This window comes from Poeciliopsis prolifica, unplaced genomic scaffold, assembly GCF_027474105.1.
Source record: "Poeciliopsis prolifica strain line A6 unplaced genomic scaffold, Auburn_PproV2 SCAFFOLD010, whole genome shotgun sequence".
Lineage (NCBI taxonomy): Eukaryota > Metazoa > Chordata > Actinopteri > Cyprinodontiformes > Poeciliidae > Poeciliopsis > Poeciliopsis prolifica.
This window is the reverse complement of record NW_026562385.1, coordinates 3,379,382-3,404,695: the sequence shown is the minus strand read 5'-3', so window position 1 is coordinate 3,404,695 and position 25,314 is coordinate 3,379,382. Positions and strand designations below refer to the sequence as shown.

At 40.8% G+C, this 25,314-nt stretch overlaps 1 protein-coding gene across 7 annotated transcripts in view; it reads right to left on the bottom strand.

Annotated features, from left to right (window-relative positions):
* Positions 1-980: 980 nt before the first annotated feature.
* crebbpb (CREB binding protein b) overlaps positions 981-25,314 on the bottom strand; it is a 38,110-nt gene continuing 13,776 nt past the window's right edge. Inside the window, exons 2-31 of one of the 7 annotated variants that reach the window (XM_055035386.1) lie at positions 24,349-24,959; positions 19,296-19,460; positions 18,325-18,577; positions 17,415-17,528; positions 15,826-16,065; positions 15,618-15,717; positions 15,370-15,510; positions 15,174-15,291; positions 14,894-15,068; positions 14,718-14,780; positions 14,392-14,507; positions 13,215-13,400; positions 12,776-13,123; positions 11,657-11,842; positions 11,391-11,571; positions 10,454-10,572; positions 10,122-10,361; positions 9,150-9,238; positions 8,195-8,305; positions 7,857-7,913; positions 7,680-7,757; positions 6,932-6,999; positions 6,689-6,839; positions 6,421-6,567; positions 6,213-6,326; positions 5,966-6,131; positions 5,047-5,214; positions 4,722-4,883; positions 4,341-4,622; positions 981-4,210 (exon numbers count right to left, since the gene is read on the bottom strand). In XM_055035386.1, the coding sequence (XP_054891361.1) occupies positions 1,925-4,210; positions 4,341-4,622; positions 4,722-4,883; positions 5,047-5,214; positions 5,966-6,131; positions 6,213-6,326; positions 6,421-6,567; positions 6,689-6,839; positions 6,932-6,999; positions 7,680-7,757; positions 7,857-7,913; positions 8,195-8,305; positions 9,150-9,238; positions 10,122-10,361; positions 10,454-10,572; positions 11,391-11,571; positions 11,657-11,842; positions 12,776-13,123; positions 13,215-13,400; positions 14,392-14,507; positions 14,718-14,780; positions 14,894-15,068; positions 15,174-15,291; positions 15,370-15,510; positions 15,618-15,717; positions 15,826-16,065; positions 17,415-17,528; positions 18,325-18,577; positions 19,296-19,460; positions 24,349-24,959 (7,235 nt within the window). In that variant the 3' untranslated portion in view covers positions 981-1,924. The remainder of the gene's footprint in view (positions 4,211-4,340; positions 4,623-4,721; positions 4,884-5,046; positions 5,215-5,965; positions 6,132-6,212; positions 6,327-6,420; positions 6,568-6,688; positions 6,840-6,931; positions 7,000-7,679; positions 7,758-7,856; positions 7,914-8,194; positions 8,306-9,149; positions 9,239-10,121; positions 10,362-10,453; positions 10,573-11,390; positions 11,572-11,656; positions 11,843-12,775; positions 13,124-13,214; positions 13,401-14,391; positions 14,508-14,717; positions 14,781-14,893; positions 15,069-15,173; positions 15,292-15,369; positions 15,511-15,617; positions 15,718-15,825; positions 16,066-17,414; positions 17,529-18,324; positions 18,578-19,295; positions 19,461-24,348; positions 24,960-25,314) is intronic. The other 6 variants (XM_055035389.1, XM_055035388.1, XM_055035391.1 and 3 more) reach the window with 6 other exon arrangements.

Sequence of the window (25,314 nt, the reverse complement as noted above, 5' to 3'; positions counted from 1 at the left end):
ATTCATATTAAATTTCCTCCAGCTTGAGGAGGGAAGACATTGACGAGAGATCAGATACTTTTCAACATACCTCGACACTTTAATAGACTAGACTTCAACACCCACAAAGATAAAACCCCAAACTGTCTGCCAGTTCTTTAAAACAAAAGAATGCAAGAATTAAGGGTTTCCTGTCAAAACAAGCCTGGTAAAATATTGATGCACGCTTTTTAATTTTCTCTGGTCTTCTTATGCCTTTACTCATAGGTCAGCTCATCTAAAGTGGTGCTCCTATAGTGCTGACCAAGAAATTACTACACCGGCTCACTGTTTGTAAAAGGTTCAGTTTAAAATCTTAATGGTTTATGAAGAACTGAATGATCTTGAGAGTAAATTCATTTGAGAGTTGCAGGACAGCTCCCTGAAAAGATGCAGAAACTGTTTTTAAGATCTGAGACTTGAAACTATAGTTTCCTGGATTGTTCCTGTAAAAGTTCATTTAATCAAATCTTAACCTGTCAGCATTTTAAATTTACAACATACATTTTCATTTGATATTTAAATGCTGTCATTACTCTTCTCTCCCTCAATACAAAATGAACTTGCTTTGCAAAGCGAGAACTTTTATATTTCAGAGAAAAGGGTGATATATCCTGCCTGGGTGAAAACAGTTTATGTCCAGAAAGTGGAAGAAGGGTTGAGCTGCAGAGAATCATTACAGAACCCCAGACAGATGTGGAAATGGCTGTAAAGATTCTGTGACCACTTAGACGTAGAAGGACCTTCGTATCCTCCAGGAAGTGTTGCTGAGAAGAACGATGTCTGGGTTTCCCACCTGGACCGGCTGCCCTACGACTCCATCTTGGATAAGTGGAAGACAAATGAAGAATGGGACCGGAAGAGCAATTTCTAAAACCTCTAAACAATCAGTTTCTTCCTAAAATGCTTTTCCACCCACTTTCAATGTTTTAATGTTTGGTTGTGATAGGTTAAGAGACGGATTCTGTGGCACACAGGTTTATTTAACAATAAGGTATATAAGTACGAAATGAGCCATTTGAACCAGTTTATACAGTGATTTCATTCTCATTTTCTGCATATTTACAGTACTGTCTAGCTGCTTGATTTACATTAGAGAATAGTTCCTCATCAATTCAAGTTTAATGCGAGAGAAAAATGCTGCACAAAACTCTCCGAACACAAATCAGCAGTCAAACAATTACATATTTCCCACCACAGGCAAAACAGCTTCAGTACTTAATGACAATTTCTTTAGCATAAAGAACAGACAAAAGCAAGGTTTGAAAATCTGCAAGACAATCACTGGGATTGGGCCAGGTAAAAAGAACATTCTGGCACCTGTGAACAAGTTTCAATGCAAGCTTCTCTTTCACCAGCATGTTGTGTTTGTGTGTGCAATAGGTATCCTAGATCTATACAAATACGTTAATCTCCTTTAGACTCTGCAAGCAGGAAAGAAATTAAGGCTTTCCTGAAGGCAGTCCTTTTGAAAAAAATGGCATATTAGAATAAATTAGCCAGGAACAGGAAAAACTGAGAAACTGGCGAAAAACTTCACAGACAACTTTACAGACTTCGCAACACAAATACAATATTCATCTGCAAAGGTACAAAATAAGGATTTTTTTTTTGTTGTTGTTTTCTGATATTTTTTAAAAAGTCAATTGCAAATCATAAAAGAAAAATAAAATAAACCAGCAAAGACCAGGGCGAATTCTTACAACGCTGGTCTGAACCAAAAATATATTCTTTGTCTTTGTTTTCATTTCAACAGCAATTATTAAATCACTCTGTTTTCAGAAAAAGGAGTTTGTGGTGTAAGGAAAGTTCACAGTCCGTAGGCCTCCAAAGACTTTTTCTAAAATTAGTAAATAGAAAAATCTCAGTGGAAAACTGGAGCGGGCCTTTCTTCTGTCTCAAAATGCTACAATCCTTCAACGAACCTCTCTAGCGTGTCTCCTGTCGTGTCGCCCACCATGTTCATGTCGTTGCTCAGCCCTCCTCGGTTTGGTGTGTTCAGCTGTGGGAGCATTGCGCTTTGCTCAGGCGTTCCCATGTGTCCCTGGTCCATAGAGCCCGACATGGGGCCGAGGCTCGGGTGAGGGGAGCTGGAGTGGAGAGCCCCGTGCTGCGGCGAAGGCTGGGGTTGTATCCGTGGGGAGGAACCGGAATGGGGGGCTTGTTGTGAAGGCGGCCGGGGCGACTGCACCGGAGCCGGGGAGCGGACCTGATTTCCCAGGGTGTTGGCCATGGTCTGACCAGGTAGATGAGCTCCGGTCTGGCCTTGGCCCTGCAGCAGATGAGGTTGAGGACTCATCGGGTTGGCCTGCCCGGGAGAACCCATCTGCTGCTTCATCATCTGATGCTGAAGCATGCGCTGCTTGAGGTGGTTCGGGATCCCTTCCATACCCATGCCGGGCTGGCCCATCTGTGACATGGGAGGAACCGACCCCATCGCACCAGAGCCCCCTTGCATAGCCATCTGCTGATGCGCGCGGAGCTGGGAGAAGCCTGGGGGCCCCTGCTGCTGGGGGGGGAACTGGCTGTGGCCCTGAGGCATGCCGCCCTGCTGCTGCATCTGCTGCATTCGGAGCTGCAGCTGTCTGTGGTACTGAGGGCTTCCGTTTTGAGCCGTATTCATCATCTGGCCTTGAGGACCCATGGGGGGCATGCCCTGGGGGCCCACCAGCTGAGGAGGCTGCTGCTGCTGTGGAGCCATCCCGGTCCTCTGCATTTGGTTCATAGCTGCCATGGCCTGCATACCAGGCTGGGAGCCCAGCAGGACCTGAGGGTTCTGCTGCTGGACCTGTTGCTGCTGCTGCTGTTGTTGCTGCTGCTGCTGCTGCGGCGGCACCACCTGGTTGGCCTGGTACTTGGCCGCTCTCTGTTTGATGAAAGCCGCCATGAGGTGGGGATTGGACTTAAGGATGGTCAGCACCTGCTGCTGTTGCTGTGGGGAGCTTGGAGACTTGAGGGTGTGCAGTAGTTCCTGCACGGCACTTGGCGTAATATTTCCAGGCATTACCCGGGGCATGTTTGGCTGCGGCTGCTGTGTCATTCCCTGTTGCGGGGGGCCCTGAGGAGGCATGACCCCAGGCATTTGGGGACCTGACTGCTGTGGTATCATGGGCCTCTGCATGAGTGGGGACTGCTGAGACATGGGGGTTCCCTGAACTTGCTGGGAGGGCATGGGGCCTTGTTGAGGAGGGACCAGTGGCTGATGGCCTTGGGCATTCTGCATTCCTACACTCCACTGACCCTGCGACACAGCCTGCATCACCTGGGGACCCCGGGAACCCGGCATCATATGCATTTGGTTCTGAATGGGGTTCATCATGCGCGACTGGTTCATGGGCATCCCGTTCATGGTGTAACCCTGCTGCTGCTGCTGCTGCTGCTTTGCCTTTGCCGCCATCTCAATCTGTTGTGCCACTTTCATTGCTGCCAGCAGCTGATGCTGTGGCTGTTGAGGAGGAGGAGCCTGCTGCTGATGCGGCATGTTGGGCATAGGGGACAGCTGCTGAGGGAGCGGCGATGACTGTGGCCCAGGTTTACCTTGCGGCACAGGCGTGGAGGGCTGACTGCTGCGGCCGTTGCTGGGGAACCCTTGGCCCATGTTGCCGGGGTTTGGTGGTGGTTGTTGTTGTTGCTGAGGGTGGTTAGGCATGGGCTGCGGAGTCTGGGGCGTGTTAGGTTGCTGCACAGATGTGGGGGTTTCTGGAGCAGCTGAGGTAGGTGGAGATGGCATAGGCATACCTCTTCCAGCCATGGTGGCCATTCTGCGGCGCATCATCTGGGCCTGCTGCAGCCTGTGCTGCAACTGCTGCTGACGAAGCTTCTGCTTGATGTTGAGGCAGAATGGAACCGGACACTTGTTCTCCTGACAGTGCTTGGCGTGGTAACAGCATAAAGCAATCAGCTGCTTGCACACAGGGCATCCACCATTGGTCTTGCGCTTGCAGCCCTTAGTGTGCTGAACCACCCGCTTCATCTTCTGGCAGGATGCGAGCGAGCAGTTGGCGTTCCTGCACTGACAGGCGTGCACCAGAGACTGGATGCAGCGCTGGATGCTGAGGCGCCGACTCTCCTGAGGACTCTTTGAGGCCTCGCCGCTCTGACTGTTGCTGTCATCGTCGATACCCAGGCCCCACTTCACCATCTGGTGCTCGTGGCCCTTAGTGTTGTAGCAGTTAATGCACAGGTCGTAGTCCTGATGACAGATGAGGAAATGCATGTTAAAATGGAAATATGAGCATTTATCCAGTCTCTAAGCTCTGAAATGTTGTTGCTGCATTTTTAACTTTCTCTCACATTTATCCACAGATAAATTAGGGTCTTACCTCACAAACAGTGCAGTGCCAGCGAGTCTCCACATGGTGCTTGCATTCGTTGCATGTGTAGACAAAGCGGTCCTGGCCCTGGTTGTGCAGCTCCACCAGCATGCACATGGAGCTCCACTTGCATCTTCTGAGTGAGCTGAACTCCCAGTGCTTGTCCCTGGCCAAAGTCAGGAAGGCGTCACGTCCGTCCATGAGGTCACAGGTCAGCAGAGGGTCAGGGTCCATGATAGGTGGGAGGGTGTTGATGACAGGCCCCGAATGGAGGTGAATTACAAAAAACACCTAGAAAGAAAAAAAATATTGTAGCATTTAACAGCTGCTTGGCTCAATTATCTCTTGTAGGGTTCCCATTAAAGTCAACCTAAACTGCAGGTTTCCCACCTCTTTGTGTTTCTCCATGGTGGCGTAGAGTTTTTGAGACAGATCATTGGCTACATTTGGCATACCAGGCTTCTTCTTATTGGATCGGCTGACGCTGCTCTTGTTCTTGTTGGTTTTCTTATTATTCTTCTTTTTGGCATTCTTGCTGTCAGCCTGGACTCCCTAGAAGGGCAAACATCAACATTTTGGAAAACAGAGTCAAACCACGGTTGTGTAATTAGGCTGTGTGGGTCTACATTAAGCCAACACTTTAGGGTGATGAAATCTTTAGTGCTCAGCTGATGGCATAAAACAAAGAGCTCATCAATCCAGCCATCTAACATACCTCTGTTGTCTCAGAGGAGGCAGTGTTCTCCTCTTTCTTTCTCTCCTCCTCTTCCTGCTCCAGCTCCTTAATGCTCTCCTCCAGTACATTAGGCCAAAAGTCGCCCTCAAAGTATGGCAACTCGTTGGCACTGGTCAGTCTGTCTTCTGTTGCCTGCTTGAAAATGTCCTGGACAGAAACACAGCAACTTCTTATCTTAGGCAACGGAGAAGCAAAACCACCACATCAGAGAAATCACTTTGTTTCCATTATTGTCATATTTGTGCTTGAACTGCATTTTTTAAACTGAAATGAACTCTAAAGAAGGCTTATACTCTACAGGCACAAATGTCATGGGTAACCAAAATGGGTTGTAAAAGCATAAAATATTAAAAGCATAAAAAAGGACAAACTTCCTGTTGAAAATAACCACATTCATTATAGAGACTGAGAATGTGCCCGTTTGCCACAAAGCATACAACATAAAAAAAGAAAAAAGTTATTTTAATACATATATTTTTCCATTATACCAATCTTTGCATTACAGCAAAAACAGGGTGAGTTTTTTCCGATTTGTAAATTTTGCTCATTATCTGTTTTTCCACTTGAATTAGCTCCACTTACACATTATTCCCAGAGATTTAATATGAAATGTTTAAAAGTTCAGATAAAATGCTCATGAAAACTATATTCTTGTTGAATGGGGCAATGTTAACAATGATTACTATTATATTGATTGTTGATAAAGACTCAGGCCATTTTTTTATGTTTATGTTTAGGCACAGTCACCAACTTTCCTCTTATTTCTAAAGACAAACTCTTCAAACTTGCTTCACAACAGAAATTTCCACACAGCTTTCTAAAATCCATTGTTTTGTATTAAAAGTCTCAAAGTGAATTATCTCTGTCCAAGTAAACTTTTTTTTGTTTGTTTTCTAACCTTGTAATCATGAATGATCCTCTCTGCAAACGCCTTGTCAAGCATCTTCCTGTACCACTCCTGCAGCCTTTTGGGTTTAGGGATCTTCTGATCCGGAGGGTGGCAGTGGAAAATATAATCATCTCCTTCACTTGGCGGGCAGGCCCAAATGTGACCCATTACATACCTGCTCAGAAAATACACAATGAGCACTACACTCCTTTATGGGATAGGTGGTAGGTGAAAAACAAAGGGTGCTTGGACTTACCCAAGTTTCCTCACATACTCCAGGTAGCCTATCAAGATCTCGTGGTACACTGCAGTCCTTAGCACACGTGGCTTGAAGAAGTGAACACTGTCGAGGTATGATATGTAAACCCGTCTGAAAGGAAAAACAGGGGAAAGCATTACAAACCTAAATAAAATGACAAATTAACATGACATCTGTCAAGATTTTTATTGAACTGTAGCATTACCTTGTGTTTGGAAAAGGGCAATCTGAGCCATACTCTTGTACATGCATGCCGAAGAAACAAACGTCAACGCCGTCGATTTCCTCGAATGCAAAAAGTGCTTTGGTTCTGTAAGGGAAGCTCGCCACCATCTCACCGGAGTCTACAAACCTGTGGACGCAACAACAAATCCTTAGCCACAACAATGCAAACAAAAAAAGAAAGGAAAACACAATGCATACAAGATCAAAGTGCAATGTAATTTATCCAGCTGGGGTGTGAGCTGCCTCACCTAGACTTCATGCCAGGCTTAATATCCACAGTTTTATCGGAGCTGGCGACTACTCGCACAAACACTTCACCAGCTTCTGGGTGGTTCTGTCTTTTTAAGTACTTGTTTACTCTGTCTTCAATGTACGTCCCCAACCTTGTAGTCTGCAACCCTAATAAAGCAAAAACAATTTAAAAATTAATTCAGATCAATTTAGTGGGAAAATATGAACCTTTTTCTTTTTTCATCAAATGTTAAACTCACTTTTTGCGGAGAACTTGTTCTCCTTCCTTGTTTTTCCAAATTTTCTCAGGCAATTATCACACACGAAGCTGGAGACAAATCAAAGATTTGGTCAACCTGCAAGGCTTTTGGAAAATACAGCGCCTTGCAAAAGTCAATTGATTTTTGTCAGATAATGAGTAGGGCATAATAGTTGGTTGATGCTTTTTTTCTGTAACCAATAAAATGCTGTAAATTGTGGTGAACATTTATATGTGGTCATCCTCCTGCAGCTAAATGTTTCTGAAGATTCTTCTCTGTAAATTACCCAAAACTAAGTCACATTAGACAGAGAGTGTCTGTGAATGGCCATTTTCAAATCCTTCCACAGACTGTCCAATAGATTTTGGCCAGGACTTTGACTAGGCCAGTATCAAACATTAATCCAATTTGATCTAAACTATTCTAATGTAGCTCAGGCTATATGTTTAGGGCCACTGCCCTGCTGATGAAACGTCCTAAACAATTTTCTTTCAATATTTAACAAAACTGACCAGTTGTCATCTCCATGGTGTCGCCACAGCGTGATACTAACAACACCTTGTTTTGCTGGGGAAGCTATTAAAGGAACTAGAGATGTCAGAGTAAAAGGGTGAATAAATGTCTAAAGAACTCTGCTTGTTTGTCTATCACATAAAATTGTCAATAAGGTCGTAGTTGGGAGTATCAATATGTTTATTAAGAGCATATTTTCTGTGTTTTAGTCACAATGTTGTAGAACAAAACTCACCCAGAGGGCCAAATGACATCGTAGTGCAGCACACAGATCTGATGCATTTTTCTTCCACAGTCTTTACATTCAACAAACCTAAAAACAGACAAACATATTTCATTTTCACCAAAAGCTACAGTGAAACATTTCACTCAAATACTGTTGAACTTCTTGTACTGGCCACAGTCCACTCACGGTTCCGGGTCCAACGTATCATTTTTCTTCTTTTCAAACTGATCTTTAGATATTTTCCTGCATGGAAGAGAACATAGAAATATGTTGACGTTCAATCAATCAATCAATCAAATTTTATTTGTATAGCACATTTCAGCAGCAAGGCATTTCAAAGTACTTTACATCATAAACACAAAAACACAAAGTCATGCATCATGGAATAAACAATACATTGTTACATATTACATTTCAAATACAATTCTAAACAGGTGTGTTTTTAGTTGAGATTTAAAGGAAGTCAGGGCTCATATGAGACAAAAAGATGAGCCAAAGCAGGTCTTCAGGATTGGGCCACTCACGTCTGCGGTTGTGCCGGGTCGTCCCCCAGGTTAACACTGTTGCCCTGGATCTCATTGAAGCACTTCTCACAATAGTGATACCTGTCGGCAATAAGGCCATATTTGGGTGAACTGCAGCCAGCACACACAGTAGCAGCACAGGTGGGAGAGTGCAGAGCGAATGGAGCACAGGGCAACAAGGACGGACCGAGCATGGGCAGATAGACGGACAGATAGATGAACGGACAGACGGACACACACAGGCAGAGGTACAAGTTAGTCTCAACTGAATTGGTCATGATTCAGCGACTCATGCAAACTGGAAAAATGATGAGGAAGGCAAAAATACTAAAAACTGTACGTTAAGGAAAAAGTTGTCAAAAAACGAGAAATTATTTCAAACAGCATGCTGGTGAATGGACACTTTCACTGTAATGGTTTATGACATGACAACATGCACCAGGGATGGTGGGAATGAATATCACGATGGTCAGAAGGGGCAATGATGCATTAACAAATACACAAGCTTTTATTTCAAACTAACACAGACACTTTTCATCTATACATGCAACCTTTATGTAAAGACTGGCTAAAGGGAACATTACATTTTAACAGAATTACATTGAAAGCAGATAGGTTAAACAATGATTCATGTAAATCTGTGGAAAATACTGGATATTAAGATGTCAAACATCAAAGTATTTACAAGAGCAGGAAACTGTATTGTGTTGCACTGAGGTGCAGCAGCACATTCAGAACAGAAGGGGGCGCTTTGGTGCCAGATTCTTGTGAAAGTAAACCTTTGAACTGAGCAGACTGATAAAGAAAGATACCAGCCCATGGTGTCTGCAACCCTCCATTATACGCTCATTACCTGAGGTTCTTCGGGGGGTGTAAAGTGTAGAGATGTTTTCTAAATTTTTACAAATATCCAAGTACTGCCCCCCCCCCAACCAGTGTAATAACACCCTCCTACCTGTTCTGGTAGCTGTAGTAGGTGCTGTCTCTGGAGATGGTACACAACTGTTTGCCGTAGCAACAAAGCGTCTGAGGTGAAAACTCGTACTGTTGACAAAAACAAGAAAATAAACTGTTATTGTCCAGAAACCTCTGAAAGATTTTATCTGCAGTCATGGAAATATGGAATGTTTTGGAAAAGTAATCACACTAGAGCTGGGTCAAGTGGACGAAATAAATCACAATATTTTCCCCAGTATTGAACAATTTTGAATTTTTATTGTGATATAGTTTCAAATGAACAATCCGGTACCTAATTTAGTATGTCCCTCATTAAAAGCAAAGAAATATTTTAAATAAAACATTATTTAGTAAATAAGCTAAACTGCATCATTTCTTTAAGCATTGGGGGGTGTTATGAATTGCAAGTCCACTTCCTCAACTAGAAAAATATTGACCAACAAAACCTGCAAGCTTAAAGTGATGAAAATCAAGTTGACAGTTTGAAATACGGCATCCATCTTGTATGAGTGCTTTCAAATAATATCTCCATGCACTGCCTGAAAGGCCACGTGTATTTATTGAATTTTTAAGCATACATTTGTATATTTTCATTTCAGTTGCTCTGTAAAATGTTGAAATTGCTCAGCACTCACTTCCATGCTCTTAAAGTTATTCCAACTCCAACCACAGACTTTTTTTATTGGCTCAGATTCTGAATCAGATTTCATTGTGGATTTTGACTAAGCTATTCTTAAAGCTAAATATAGTTTAATCTAAACCACTGCGACCTATTTTTTCCTTCCACCTTGCATTGTTTTTTTTTTTGTTAATTTATCACAAAATCTGTAATACAACAGATTAAATATATTCATAATTTCAAAGAGTTATGGGAATATAAATCCTTCTTCAAAGCACGGCAGGTGTGAAGATGCTTTTAATAAAAAGCAAAGCACATAGGCATATCTGTGGCGTTGTGTTGCAGTCTCACCTTCCTGCCACAGCAGTAGCCCAGAACTTGCATGACTGGATCAATCTCTGCTTCAAACACCTCAGCCAGCTTGGTGCAGTACTTGTAGACGCGTGACGTTTTGCGGTTGTACAGCCAGGCGTTGTTGAACATGAGCCAGATGTCGTCCACGTACTGCCATGGCTCCTGGTACTGACCCGTGTCCAGCTTACGTTTGATGGTGGATAAGTCGATGGGGTTCTTCACTATGTCAAAGTAGTCCTGCAGGAAGAAGGGTGTGACAAGGATCCCAGTTCTATCTGTGTCTGTGTTTTGGAATAAATAAGTTTGTTCAGAAAATTGCTGACACTTACAGGAATGCCGAGCACCATGGGGTCTACAGGTTGCCTGAAGGGTAGGGACTCAGGGTCTTGTCTGTAGAGGGCCTCAAGAGTGGGCATCAGTGCTTGTCTCAGCTCCTCTGGCTTGAAAACTGGATGGAAAACAACTCTTCAGTGGAACTAAATAACAGCTTTCTTAAGTCAGCGTAAACATTTATGTACACCAGTGTTTTCCAGTGGAAACAAGCAACAATCAGGATTTATTTAGGCTTTTAAGGCAATTTAGGTTGGGTAAAGCCTTTAATAGTTGCAGTAATACTGCTTAAATGTTCACAAATTCCAAAATGCGTGTTTAATGATATCAGTTTAATCTACTACTATTTAGTCCAGGTTTAATCAGTTGGAGTATTTTAGATAGTGATGAAACCTAAAGTTCTTAAACGCTAATAAACTCTAAAGTTTTGTCCTGAAATTAATGCCGACCTTAACTTGTAAGCAGTAAAATGTCATTACAGTCTCTACCATTAATTATGAGGGTTTCAGATGGATGTGCACTGAAGAGCAACAATTGGAAAAAGTGCTCAGCTTTATGTTGCCTATTTACTAACAGAAACATTGCCTTGGTGCGTTGCTTTTGTATCAATCTTTAGATTGATATTTCTACAGACTAGATTTTTCGAGTCAATATAATAGATTACGTTGAACCGCTGCAGTTCTAATATGATTCAGAATCTTTATCTGTACTCAAATTTGTGTATTTAACACATTTTAATAACAGTTTAACCACAGGGGGATTGTATCAGATCTGGGATTTCCTGAAAAATCTGAAATCTGGCTTTTTGTCACTCAGCAAACTGGTCATTCCTGTACTGATGAAAACAATCCTCACAGAGGTTGCAGTGACTGAAACTGGTCCTAAAATGTTAATATTATCCACAAATAAAACATCAAAGTGGATGAGTGATCTTACTTTTCTTGCGGTTCTGAGCAGTGGAAGTGGCTGATGTGCTGTTGGACGCACCGTCCTCCTCTTCTTTGGGTTCCACCTTTACCTCTGGCTTCTTCTCGTCTGTCTCCATCGGTTCCTGCTTTGGTTCTGCTGCATCCGTTTCCTCCTTCTTCACCAGGGAGGGTTTGGTTTCATCGTCCTGCTGGGTAACAAGAAATAAAACCCACATTTACCTTCATAGCTTTCCTCCAATTCCTTTTAAATACAAGGTAAATAAATGTACATACTTCCATCTTTACATCATTTTGCTTTTTCCCAGACTTGCTGTCCTCCTCTTCCTCTTCTTCCTCCTCTTTGACTTCGGATTTGACCTCAGAGCTGCTCGTGTCAGGCAGGGCCTGCTGGGAGCTCAGTTCAGCCACAGAGCCAGGAGTGGGTACTCTGTTATCGATACCAGCAGCAGCCTGGGACAACTTCGAGGAGTTAAAGAGACAAAATGATCACTACACTAATAATTTTATCAAATAAGGACGAATGATGTGAAGATTTAAAAAGACCAGCCAGGAAGTTGAATTTAAGTCAGCGGTGGTATAAGCAGGGTTTGTACACTTTTCCCACAGCAAAATTTAAGAACTTTCCAAACATTTTCAAGGTATGTTTTCAAAATTCTTCTGCTTTGGAGATAAAAACAAATTAACTAAAAAAAAAAAACTGTTTCACTATTATATCACTTCAATTATTATTACTATTATTAATGTTTTGTGAAAGTATTCCACAGGAAAAAGATATATGAAAAAAAATAAAATTTTACATTTTAAAATGTTTCTCACACACAGCCTAGACACCTGACTGATGCAAAAACAAAACACTAACACCTGAGAATTTCAATAATTAACAGAAAATTTAAGTCAAAGTTAATTTCAATTACATTGACCAATACGTCCTTGAGCCATTAGGAATAATAAATATTTGTTACATTGACAGAATCCCAACAAACCTTAAGCCTTCCTGCTTATATGTAAAACTTAAAAATAACTTACAAAGAAAGTCATAAAAAAAAAACTTTTAAAAATATAAATAATTTTAGTCATTCTAACTGACCTAAGCCAAGAAACGTTTGGTCTCATGTAACATCAGACAATGAGGAAAAACATGTTTGTATGGTTTTATGAGGTGTATAAAAATATCTAAGTAATGATTTCCAAGTTTAGGCTGTTAAACCTAAACTTGGATTCAATTGCACTTTATTACAAAACTATACTGTTCGAAATTTGAAGGACATAATACAGAAATCAAGAACATCCCAAACCTTGAAAATACAAAATTGAAATTTAAGCATTTTCAGGAATTTTAAGTGCAAACCCTGTAAGCCAGTTTTTAGCATTCAGGCAGAACAAGGATCTCACCGGTGTACTAGGGTGCTGAGGCTGCACAGAGGTGGGCTGCTGCACCTGGCTGGGGGGCTCAGAGGGAGGCTGCAGGGGTGTCAGAGGCTGGGAGGGGTCAGGGGGAGTGCTCAAAGCTGCAGGGGGGCGAGGAAGGCTACTTGGAATGTGGGTTGGGGTGGACGGGGGTCCTACTGCAGAGCCAGGAGTGGAGGGCTGCGGCGGCACCTGGGCCTGTGTGGGAGCATGCTGCTGCTGCTGCTGGCTGATGCTGGGTGGAGGGGGCGTGCCCCGGGCGGGTTGGTTGGAGGGTCCAGAGGGCAACTGAGAGCCCAGTGCATTCAGAGGGAGGTTAGAGGTTTGTTGTTGCTGGGGGAAAAAAAGGGAAGCTCACTATTAGCATTGCCTGATATTTATTGGGCAGACGACTAGTTTCATCCAACTTCACAGATCATCTCACCTGTGTGACGGCAGCCTGTGGAATAGTCTGACCCATGCCCATATTCACATTCATGGCTCCACCTGCAGCACCAGGATACTGACCCTGCTGCAGGTACTGGCCTTGGGGGGCTGGTTGAGACATGCTATTAGCATGATTACCCATCATGCCTTGGTTCAGGGGCATCCTGGATGGAGACATGCCCAGCTAGAGAGTGGTAGAGATGACACAAACACATCAGAAAATCAACAAATGGATTTTTATAGAAAATGTAGACTACACCGCTAGAACCATGACCAAAGAACACAATATTCAATAAAAACAAAATTTTAAATAAACTGTATTAAAATGCAGAGGAGGAAATCAGTTTGAGATTTTAATGAAGTTATCATGAAGGAAAAAATTTAATGTTGAAGGTTATTCTTTTTGAATGGATCTGTATAGCTTAAATACAAATTATCACTATTATGAATTATTTATCATTGCTAAAAATAAATTGAGGCTTCACTTTCCTTTGTTTCTTTAGAACCAGGACAAACTTTTTTCTTGATTTATCAAAAAATTTAGCAAAACGTTAATGGAATGTGTTTTATCATATTTGGAGTATTGTTAAGTAATATCACTCCCTTAATATAAATGCAATGTCTTTCTTTAGTCAAATCAAACACTATGAATATAGAAAAGTCCAAATCTACCAGATTCCAGGAAAGGCCCAAAAAATCCCATTTAAAGTAATTTATCTTTTCTCTTTTTTCCAAATTATCTCTCTTTTTTTTTTTTTTTTTAGATCACAGCTCCCACAACTATTACTACCCATTTGTTCTTAACTAAAATTAATTTTATTTCTACTTGATTTTTTAATCTTTATTGTTTTTAAGTATTATATTGTCACTAGTCTGTAACATCTCATTTCCTTGGCATATGAATATGAGGGGAGTCTTCAAAATAGGAATAGTAAGAGAACATTCAATTCAAATAGAGCAGATGATACAAAATAGTAGATGCCAACAAGAACATTCCCTCCTCTACAGCTGGAGCTGCAGTGGGAAAATTTAAACCACCAGAAGTTTGAACAGCCTTAATTAAAGGCAAATTACAACATTAACAAGACACTTTCGACCTAATGTATCAAAAGAACTGAAAAGGGGATTTTTGCAATGTGGAATAATAATTGTAAAAGCTGGGAAACCAATCTCACCACGGAGTTCATGTTCATCTGCTGCGAATGGCTCATTGGGGAAGGAGCCCTCGCTCCCATGGGTGCCTGAGGCATCTGTGCATTCTGCATCACCATAGGGTTAAACTGACTGATTCCTGTGGGAACATATTTATGTACAATTACATACCTCTTCAGGGGAGTTGATGTAATTTAATATTCGATGCACAAATGGGCTGGCAGGGACACTAAAGCAACTAACCGAAAGAGTGGTTCAACAATCTCAGCCTTTACTAAACAGCTTTATTAACATAGTGTTTACACTCTGATATAAATTAGAAACACATGTAACAACTTGATAGATATACCTTGATCCACCTGCATACGGTTCATCATCTGATTTGGCATGTTGGGCATTGTTGAAGGTCCATCTGCAGGGAGGTAAGACAGAAATATGCTTTATTAAAAGTTGCTTTTAGTATCAGGAAACAAAGTGAGTAGCTTTAACCAATAAACCAAGGTGTTAGGGGTTGTTTGTACTAACTCGGAGGTCGAACGGGCTGTGTAGGGCCCATGCTGTTGGGCTGAGCCATACCAGACTGCTGGGGTCCCGGCGCGCCCACCATGATGGGCTGTTTTTGCAGACGCGAGCGTCTCTTCTCCTCTAGCTCCTTCTGGATCTTATAAATTTTTTCTGCTAGGAAGTGGTAATACTCATCCTAATGAGATGGACAAGAAAACCACGAGACCAGAAAAGGTTAAAAAAAACAAAAACAATCATTGAGTTGAAATGATAAGTAAAACAACCAAGAGTATCATCATACCCTGCTGTTTGCTGACTCATACATGTCTCCCTCAACTTTGCGTGCGTAAGCCACTAAGTTCTCCATTCGCCTGTCCTTCAGAGCTGCAGGGTCTGGGGTTGGGAATATGGCTTGTACTCTGCAGGACGAGAAGCTGAGTTTATCTGCTGAACAACAACATATTCTACAGACACACCTCCTTATGTAGTAGACTTACAGTTTGTGCACCAGATGGGAGCGCAGGCCCTGAGTGACATGTTCATGCCAGGCCTTTCTTACCCCTGTAGCAGAGAGAGGGGTGGCAGCGGGGAGGTTTCCCATACCTTCTACCTCTGATCCATCTGGCAGCAGCTGCCTGCTGGACAGAAAAGGTTTCTCTTTAGGCTCATTTCATGAAAGAAGCGGAATATGGACAGAGACCATATTCTGTAAGGATTGAGTCAACTGAGAAATGATAGGACTCACTTGTTGAGTGAAGAGGGGAGCGATGAGTCGGAGAGCAAGCCCGTCTGATCCGAGGAATGGCTACCCAGGCCTCCTGCCATCTGGTTCATCTGACTAGTGCCTGATATCAACACACATTAACAAAAGTTTACATACGAGCACAGCAACTGAACAGTTTTGGTAAAAAAAAAAAAAAAAAAATGCAGCTAAAGGCATTTTGGTTTCATACCGAGTTGGTTCATATTTCGTAGCTGCTGGTGTGCCTGGGGGTTCTGCTGAGCTGGACCCTGACCCTGGACCTGAGCAGGGGAATGGTTCCCATATGGGAGGCCCAGAGCTGCATAGGCCCTCTGCATAGAGCTGGGGTCAATGTGTGTGGGAGCGCTGTTCATGGCTGTGGCGCTCGGCTGGCCGGGTCCGACTGTACTGTTGGCATTCTGCAGGCTGGGTACGGGAGAGCTCAACATGGCTGGAGAGAGAGATTAACACACCCACTGTTTAGTAAGACTGAATAAAAATAATTATTATGAGGTTATTAAGTACATAAGCAAACTTTGTAGTTTGTAATTTAAAACCTACAAATGGTTAAAAACAAAAAAAAGAAAAAGTGAGTTAGAAAACTTTGCATCTTGTGCTTTTGTTTGCTTATTCATTAAAATTTCAAAAATAATGTTGCTAAATGGTTAATATCATTTTGAATCAGACGGAATTTCCAGATAATTTAATTTTATCTGCAATTATACATATTTCAGATAAAAAATAAAAGCATATTAGAGCCATCTCCGGCCTTTGTATGTTTTTAATTATTGAAACATACATAATAATGAATATAAATGATTTATTCAGTGGGAAAAAGAAGTTTTTAAAAAATAGAGTAAAAATTTGAAATTGAATTATGAAAAATTTGCATATTTTTGGCTTTGTTGATTGTTAAAAAAAATAATGCTAGCAAATGATTAGTTTCCACATATTAAATCTGCAATTTTATTAAATGAACAAATAATAAATAACATAAAAATTAAGAAGTTAAAAGACCTATAAGTACCAAAACATCTGGCATGAATGCATTTTTGTCTGCTCTTAATTATTCAAAAATCCCAAGCAAGCAAAAGGTTAAAATCCCAATATTACTTAATAAGTGGAAAAAATATATAATGTAACAAAATCACTAAATTAAACTAAGTTTATCAAATGAAAAAAATTGCATCTTTTTCTTGTATCTTCTCTTGCTAAGCATGTTTTATTTCAATAATTATTAAAGTAAAAAAATTTAAAAATGAAAGAAAGTTAGAAAGATATAACACTCCACACGGAAACTTTTCTTCTTTTGACTACTTTAGTCATGTAAATAATTTTAGTGAATGAGTAATAACATTTAAGAATGTATTTAAAAATAATAATAAAAATAAAAAAACAGAAAATGGCAGCTGAAGAAGGTCTCATGAAAAACCAGTGTAGCTCCCTGCTGTGTTGATTGCTGACAGTGAGCATGCTGCCTCTGTGGGGGATTTAAACCTGTCATAGTGGCTTTTAACCAATTAGAAAGCATGCTGTCCTGAGACCCTGCCCCCTCTAATAGCAGAGCCATCAAGCCCCTCCCTTGGTGTCACATTACAGGCCCTCCCTTTCTAGAGGAATCCTCTCACCATTGGAGCTCTGAGCTAGCAAGCCAGCACAGTTGTGCAGCAGGAAAACTCTGCCTGCAGGTGGCACCACTTCATGATACACTCACTTCCTTGAGGCTCACTACTGTTTGTTAAGCACTTCTTAAAATATTTTAACAAAAGCAACAGAGCAAACGTTCCTCGAGTTACTTACGCTGCTGATTTCTCTTGTCACTTGCATTCTTTAAAGGCAAGCAGACCGGGCAGTCGTGCCGCGTACAGTTCTTCCAGTGAGAGATGATCTGTCTGGATGATGCACAGTGAGCCACTGAAGAAAAATGAAAGCACACAGTAACTCTCAGTGAGAAGAATTAACAAATAAACCAACACACTGAAATAATCCTGAAAATATGTGAAATTAGCAATAAAAAATTAAATAATCAACATGTTGTAAAACCATGAATGAACCTTTTAATTAATTTAAACAACTCAAACAGCATAAACATTAAAGTTCAAAGTTCATAGACCCTTGGTGTTTGATGGGGACCAGTGTAAACATATTAAATGTAAAACAACCGTTCTTCCAGCTGTTTAAAATGATTAAATTAATGTTTGCTGATGTTGTCAGTCACTAGGATTCAGCCAGTCAGCTGAGGTAACCGGCTCCATTAAAGCAATAAAACACAGACGCACAGACGTTTTGCTATATACTCTGGGAAGTGGGGTAACTGCCTAGAAATTACACAAAACAGGCATCAAATAACCCTCCTTCAGCATCTGTGCTCAAATCACTTCACACAAAAAATAACTGCTTTCTGCATCTTCTCATTTAAACAAGACACGCACAGCAGCCGTTTTATTAGGCAAGTTTACCGGTGTAATCACTTGTTAGAGCAAAAAGTCAATCTACGGTAGCACCTCTGTTCATTAAGGCATCTAGACGTGGAGAAGAAGAAATCAAACGATGGACATTCTCAAGGGAAAACACACTGACAACACTGTTTTAGTAATGGTAGCCATGCTAATTGCTCAAACCTAATAACAACTAGCAAAAATATACGTCAACTTTAGTTTTTGGCGTTTTTAATATTAGTAAATGTTTATTATTGTAATTTTTTACTCACCCTGGCAGGACTTGCCAGCTTGGCAGTGAGTCATGTGGTTGAGTACGTTCTTCATGGTGCGGCAGTGAGGCAGCGTACAGGCCCTCACTTCTCCATTGGCCTGTTCCCGCCGTTGGCACTTGTGCGCGTGGAGCAGCAGGACCAGCTGCTGCTGAATGAGTTTTCGTTTCTCGGGGTCAGCAGTCGGCCCTCCAGATACGCCGCCGGCCCCCGGGACCATGCCCATCGATGTTACCTGCTGCTGCATCTGGGCCTGCAAGGGCATGCAGACAGACATGGTTATTACAATACGCCATTGTCAAATGTTGCTAATTTCAAACTTTAAAAGTGTGTAAAAAGAAAATGATGTGCATAATAAAACACAAGAATTAAAACTTGAGGTTTGGCATTCGCAGTTTAACGAGAGAAGCGGTTAAAAATAAAAAAGGATCAACACAAAAAGCATAGAAATTGAAGCAACAACAAAAAATAAACTGTAAGTCTGATGTATCATTATAGTAGCAATGTTCATTCCTAGAAATTGAGGAAATGACCCTTAATTCCAGAAAAGGTCAGAATTAAAAATCACCAAATTTTCTGTTTTCTTCATATTTAAATTGCTCTCAGTGAAGCCAGTGGTATGAAATAAATCAATGAAGTGAACAATTGAGGTTTCTACACCCCAATTTTAACTACAGCTGTATGCAGACATTGTGAAATTAAGCTGTTGAGCAAAAAGAGGAGTACCACTTAGCCACACTTTAATGAATTAATTGGTCATTTTAGTCTTAGTTTGAAATGACCAACAGAGCTGCATAAATCCTGCATTTTGTTTTGAGAATTCTTAAAACCTATAGCTTATATTTGAAAGAAATTATAAAATAAATAAAACCAACGCTGTATTTCTTTTCTTTTCTACAGCATTAAAGAATGACTTCAGAAAAGCAAATCAGACAACAGGCAGAAGGTCATGTAGAGGCTAAAACACTCACCATGTTTGGCACATTCCCAGCTCCCTTTAAGTCAGCAGGGAATGGGGGCAGGTTGTTAGGAAGGGCCGACTTGTTCTGGAGTTGTTGGGCATTGACCCCTGCTGTCCCCACCTGCTGCACCCCGACCTGGCCATACTGCTGGCCGAACGTAGCTCCTGACATCATCTACAGAGAGCAAACAGGAAAATGGCTGGTCACAAGCCGAGTCTCAGCATAGCATAGTTTCTCCATTCTTGTCCAAACATCCGACTGGTTAAAATTGAGGAGCTTGGCTGGCTTTCTCTCACAACAAAATAGAACTCCTTAAAAAAAAAAAAAAAAAAAGATTTTAGGATGGCTACATTTACTCAAACTGCCAAATTTTGGTCATGTGCAATGAAGTGGAAGTAAGCTAAACCTATCATCCATGATGGAACATTTCTGAACTCTGATATTCTTTTAATTTCAGCTGTGTCAGGGGTGCCCAAAGTCGGTCCTTGAATGCCAGCATCCTGCATGTTCTCTCTATGGTGACAGCAAAAACTTTTTCAGCATGTCAATGTACTTCTTTGGCCTTCTAATGAGCCATCATTGGATCCATGTGTGTTAAACCAGGGAGAGCACTGGGTGCTGGCACTCAAGTACCGACTTTGGGCACCCCTGACCTATGTCATTGTCTAGTAAGAAATATACACAATTGTGCAATTAAATGGTGGCAACTTAAGGGGAGTTGGTGGGATTTGTACTGATAGAAGTGAATCAAATCTCCCAACATCATTTCAAAAGAAGGGCTGTGGTAATATCATCTACCAAAAACAACTGTAACATACCAACTATATTAAGCATAAGATATTTCTCCATTTTTATTTTTCACTAATAGCTCATAATGCAGCTAGCACACTAGTGAATAATTATTTCAACTTACTAAAACCTAAATACATTCTCTTTAGCTGTGGTTGCATGTTATTAGGAAATATAGCATTGAGACAATTTCATTCAGAGTGCAATGATGATGCTGACTGCCATTAACCCACAGTGACTTATCTTAGGTCCTCTCCACACAGGGATGTTACCTAACTGGTTGTAAGTTTCAAAAATACCCATGTCAACACGAAAACACAGAGACCATCCCAAAACAGACATGTACATAAAGTCTGAACACCAGATTAGAAGTAAACACCACAAGAAAACAAGAATGCCAAAGATGCAAAGCATCCCATCAAAAATACTTTTGAGCGTTTCTCCTACCAACATCCCAAAAAGATCAAGGTTCAAAGTTATGACGTATATCTAAAATATGTAAATAATGCCGGATGCCACATCGTTTCTATCCCTAAGTGGTCGCTCCTCTACTTTCAGCTCGCTATTGTGAAGTTATGAATTTTATAAAAGCTGGATGAAAACACACGCTTCATACACTGTCATCGATGCTAACACACTGCAGATCATGTGCTTCCATGCTGGTGAATACACACAAACAGAAAACAAGTTGCAAAACCTTGCAAACAAAGCAAGCATATCTGGGTCTTATTAAACAAGCTCAGATTAATTTTGATGGAAGCACTTCCTTTCCTGTGAGAAGCAGCAGGAGCAAGTCTCAGGTACAAACATATAATCTAGCCCAAATGCTTCATGCCCTGCCCCTGACAAACAGTGAAAATCCAGTCATCACTGAATAAAAGGTTTTGACCTGGCTTGGCTGACGGAGGGGAAACGCTCCCTTTGGCTGTATAAGACTGAGCTTTGTAAAGAAATATATACACGAAAGAGAGAAAGAAAGAGAGAGAGAGGGAGAAAGAGAGAGAGAGAGACAGTAGACAAAGACTGAAAAGCGCAGAGATAGAATCAGGCAAAATATGAGAAAAAGACATAAATATGAAGATAGATTAAAAAAATATATAGACATGAAGAGAAATGTGTAAATACAGTAGAGACGATGAATTATGAAGATTTTCACATTTGTCTTCCTTAGGAATATTCTGTTGAACATGTAGACATATTAGACATGTTCAAGTACTTCCTCAGTCGCTGTTAAATGTGTTTAGTTTGTATTTATGGCTGTTACCTTGATTACATCAAACAATTTCTCTACAAAGTGATTGCTGCTATTAAATGAAAACAATGAAAAAATTACCTGTCTAGGTTATTTTTGTCTTTGCAGAATCCCTGCCCCTAAGACAAAAGTACCAGGGGAAACACTCTTCTTTTCACTAAATCCAACATAAAGCCTATTTTGAAGTGTCATAATAAGTTTGGTACCCTTGTACACACGTCAGATAGCAGCCTAACAAAGGGGGAATTTCCCAATTCAGAAGCTTAATATTGTGTTTTCTTTGGTATCAAATTCATTCTTCTCAACAGGCATTAAAAGATGGTCAACAAACTGAAATTGTTTCCATTTTCTAAATGCAGAAATAATGTGAAGTAATCTGTTTTCATTTTTCAAAATCCAACATTTACATACATTTCTTCAATATTTGACAAATAAAATAGGGACCAAATTAACATTTTTCTGTCCAAAAGTCATATTTTGGCATTATGCTTATGGTCCGTGTCACATTTACTCCGAATCTTTTAACTTCTTGAAAATGTCTGGAGATTTTGCTATATTATTTTCACCTCATGTTATTTGTATAGCACTAGACTGGTTCACAAAACAATTCTTATGTATTTTAAAGTTACTGTTCCATTTCTATTTAATATGAGGAACAAAAGCTTTTTGCCGAGAGATTTGTTGAGCAGTGCCTCCATAAAAATTAGCTTGTGTTGCTAACAGTTAAAGGCATGCTGAGCCTCCTTACTTGTTGGCAGGAGGTTCAGCATTTTTCTTTCTCAATTAAGCTTTTCTATAATTAGTTGTTCAAAATGTAAGGATTATGTATTTTCTTCAATAACTGGAAAAAACTAAAGGCACATGGAGCTGAAATCTATGGGAGAAAAACAGTCCAAAAGAACAGCAGTGGATTGCTGCTTTTATTTTTATAAATGAATTAATTCAACAAATTTAACAGACGTTCCTGGCATAAACGTCTGTTAAAGTCCCGACTTTCTTCTTCTGCCGTGGCTTAAGCGGCCCGACAGAGCAAGCCCTGCCCAGTCTAAAGAAAAACGGTACGTGACACACAGAGAAAGACCAGCTTGCACAACAAATGAGCACTGCACTGCTGCCTGCCTGCCTGCCTGCCCCTCCCCCTCCCCTGCACATAAAACCCGCAGATGCTTGTCTGCCTCTCATTCACACATCCAACCTCTCCTACCAATGGCTTCTCCCACTTGATGAACTGCCTTTATCAGGGGATTGTCGGCGGGGAAGAGGAAGGCAACACAGCAACCGAAAGCCTCCAGTACCTCCCCTCCCTCAGCTTGTGAGCCTCATTTCTTCAAGTGTTAATAATAAACTCTTACAATACGTATAAAACTTTGCATGTTCATTATCCTCAAATGTTGGGAACTTCCTAATCAAGTTCTTCAACTTAACCTAACCATTTACCTCCATAGAAGGACAGATCAAATGGACAACTGAAAGTGATTAACAATAAAATGTTGTATTTTACACATCGGTCTTTGACCATTTCAAACATTAGAAATGGCTTCAGTTTACTCAGATTTTTTTTTTATTTCTTCAAAAATTGTTTTCATAAAGAAAAGAAAGAAAACTTCAGTCTTTTCAATTTCAAAAAGCAGCCAAGAACACAGGCTGCACAATGTTTTAAACATTTTTGACACTTTTATGCAATCTGCCAAGTAAATCAAGACGATGCTTTGGTCTCGCGCCATTTGCAGCAGTTTTTAGTTGTTCCACAGTCATTTCATTTTCAGATTATAGACTGACTCTGTGAGATGTTCTGACCTCGTTTAAACTTTCTCCCTCACCTCTCTGATGCTGATTCTTCACTAAAAATCTGTAATAATCACTTATGAGGCCTTCCCATAACAACTCCGTTTAGACTTTAAGCTATGCAGATGCGAGTTCTATTTACTTATTTAACTAGCGAGCTGTAGGCGTAGTTGGTCATATGGAATTTAATTTAGGGGCATCACATTAAAGGGGCAATGAATACAAATGAATGTCCAACAATTCAGATTTTTATTTGTTGCACTGTGTAACTTTCCTCTCTCTTTTCTCCGTCCCAACCAATTTCAATAAGACGTTGTGCAAAACAGAATCAAATCAATGAATTTCTGAAGCACATAGTGAAAAATTAAGGTGCATACGTCTGCACAGGAAAGGAGGGGCTTGTTTTATGTGGTGATGTCTGCTTGTAACAATGTCAGTGAGACCTAGCCTGTTGGTTTTAATCTTGGCTTCCTTTCAAACCACAAAGTCCTGTATCTCTCAGACAAGCGGAGGAACAATTTCTCGCATTGAGCACTTCAAAGTGCTTGAAACTGTAGATATTCGGAGACAATAAAACCAGCAGAGTACAATACAAACCGCTGCTCATTCAAATATCGCAATGCATAAATGCCAAGGAGTTTTCAGCAACATTTTCACAGCTTAATCAAATTTTATATCACTAAGATGTGGAAAATGCCATAATTAAAAGATTGATTATATGACTGAATATTAGACAAAAACAAAATATAAATCCAAGATTACAAAGTAGAACAGGAAAGGTCTAACATTATGAAAAATTGCTGAATGACAAATCCATGACAATAAATTGTTTGATTTTAAAATGAAAAAAAGTTTTAATGTTGGTTGTAACTTCAGTCCTACACACAGACTGTTGACTTGACTGTTTTCTAGCAGACAGGTACAGACATCCTCCACAAGGAGGCGGAGCCAGAAAGGTCATGGTTGAACAAACTGGCTGTTCACAATATGTTGTATATGAACTTAATAATGGAAACTTTAGTAGAAGAAAAACAGTGTGGTTTGTAAAAAAGAAAAATTTAAAATGCGTTATAAAATTATTGATGTCATTAGCTGTAAATCAAGCAATAAAATGAACAGAAATGCTAAAAGATAGCACTGTGTTTGTGATAAATCTATTTAATGAGTTTCTCTTTTTAAATTAATTAAAAAATGTGCTCATATTTTTTCAGACAAATTCCATTTTTTTAAACTCACCTTGTTCATGTTTCCAGCTTGTAGAGTATTCATGGTGTGCGATGCACCAACCTGAGGTCCTCCTTGGGTCAGAGTCTCTGCCAGCACACTTCCTCCAACACCAGGTCCAGTGCCTCCTTGTGTTGCTTGGCCTTGGTACTGCATGCCAGGCCCAGGTCTCCCTCGGCCTGCTGGTCCCATAGCACCATTCATGACCTGTCCCCCTGGGCCCATAACACCATGACCCTGACCAACGTTCAACATCGTCTGGTTAAAGCCCAGGACTCCATTTCCTTGTCCAGTGGAAACACCTTTCTGGCCTTGGGGCGACTGGTGATTGGGCGAACCCTGGCCCAGAGGCCCTTTGCCCAGCACTGCACCCAGCTGGCTCGGCACCATGCCTCCCTGTTGGGGACTGCCAGAATTGCGCGCACCCCCAAGAATAGATGTGATTCCGGGTCGCAGGAGCTCCGAAAGTTGCTTGTGTTTGGAGGCGGCATCAGGCATAGCTGAGTTGTGACCAGGTGGCACGCCACTTGGACCACAATTAGCAGACGGCCCATTTCCCAAGTCTCCATTGAGGATAAGCTCATCAGGAAGATTGTTTTCCAGATCGAGTAACGATACAAGATCTAAAAAGAAACAGGAGGGAGAAGGAAAAGTTAGCCACCCCACTTTTAAGGACTTTAACTAAAACTTACAAAGTAGCTAAAAAAAAAAAAAAACACATTACTAATACAAACCTGGATCAAGCATTCATAATCTTTGCTCTTACTAACCTAACCTAAAGTACCAAAAGATCCTCATCCAGGAGTGAAAGACAATAAATTACCAATTTGATTTAACCCAATTCAAAAACATGACATGTACAAAATGATACTCAATGGGAGAGATGACAAAGTTTATTTATGTGGAAATGCAACTCAGCCATGATGGTATCGTTCATATTTCAAATAAATTAAATTGTTGAAAAATCTTTTGGTCAGA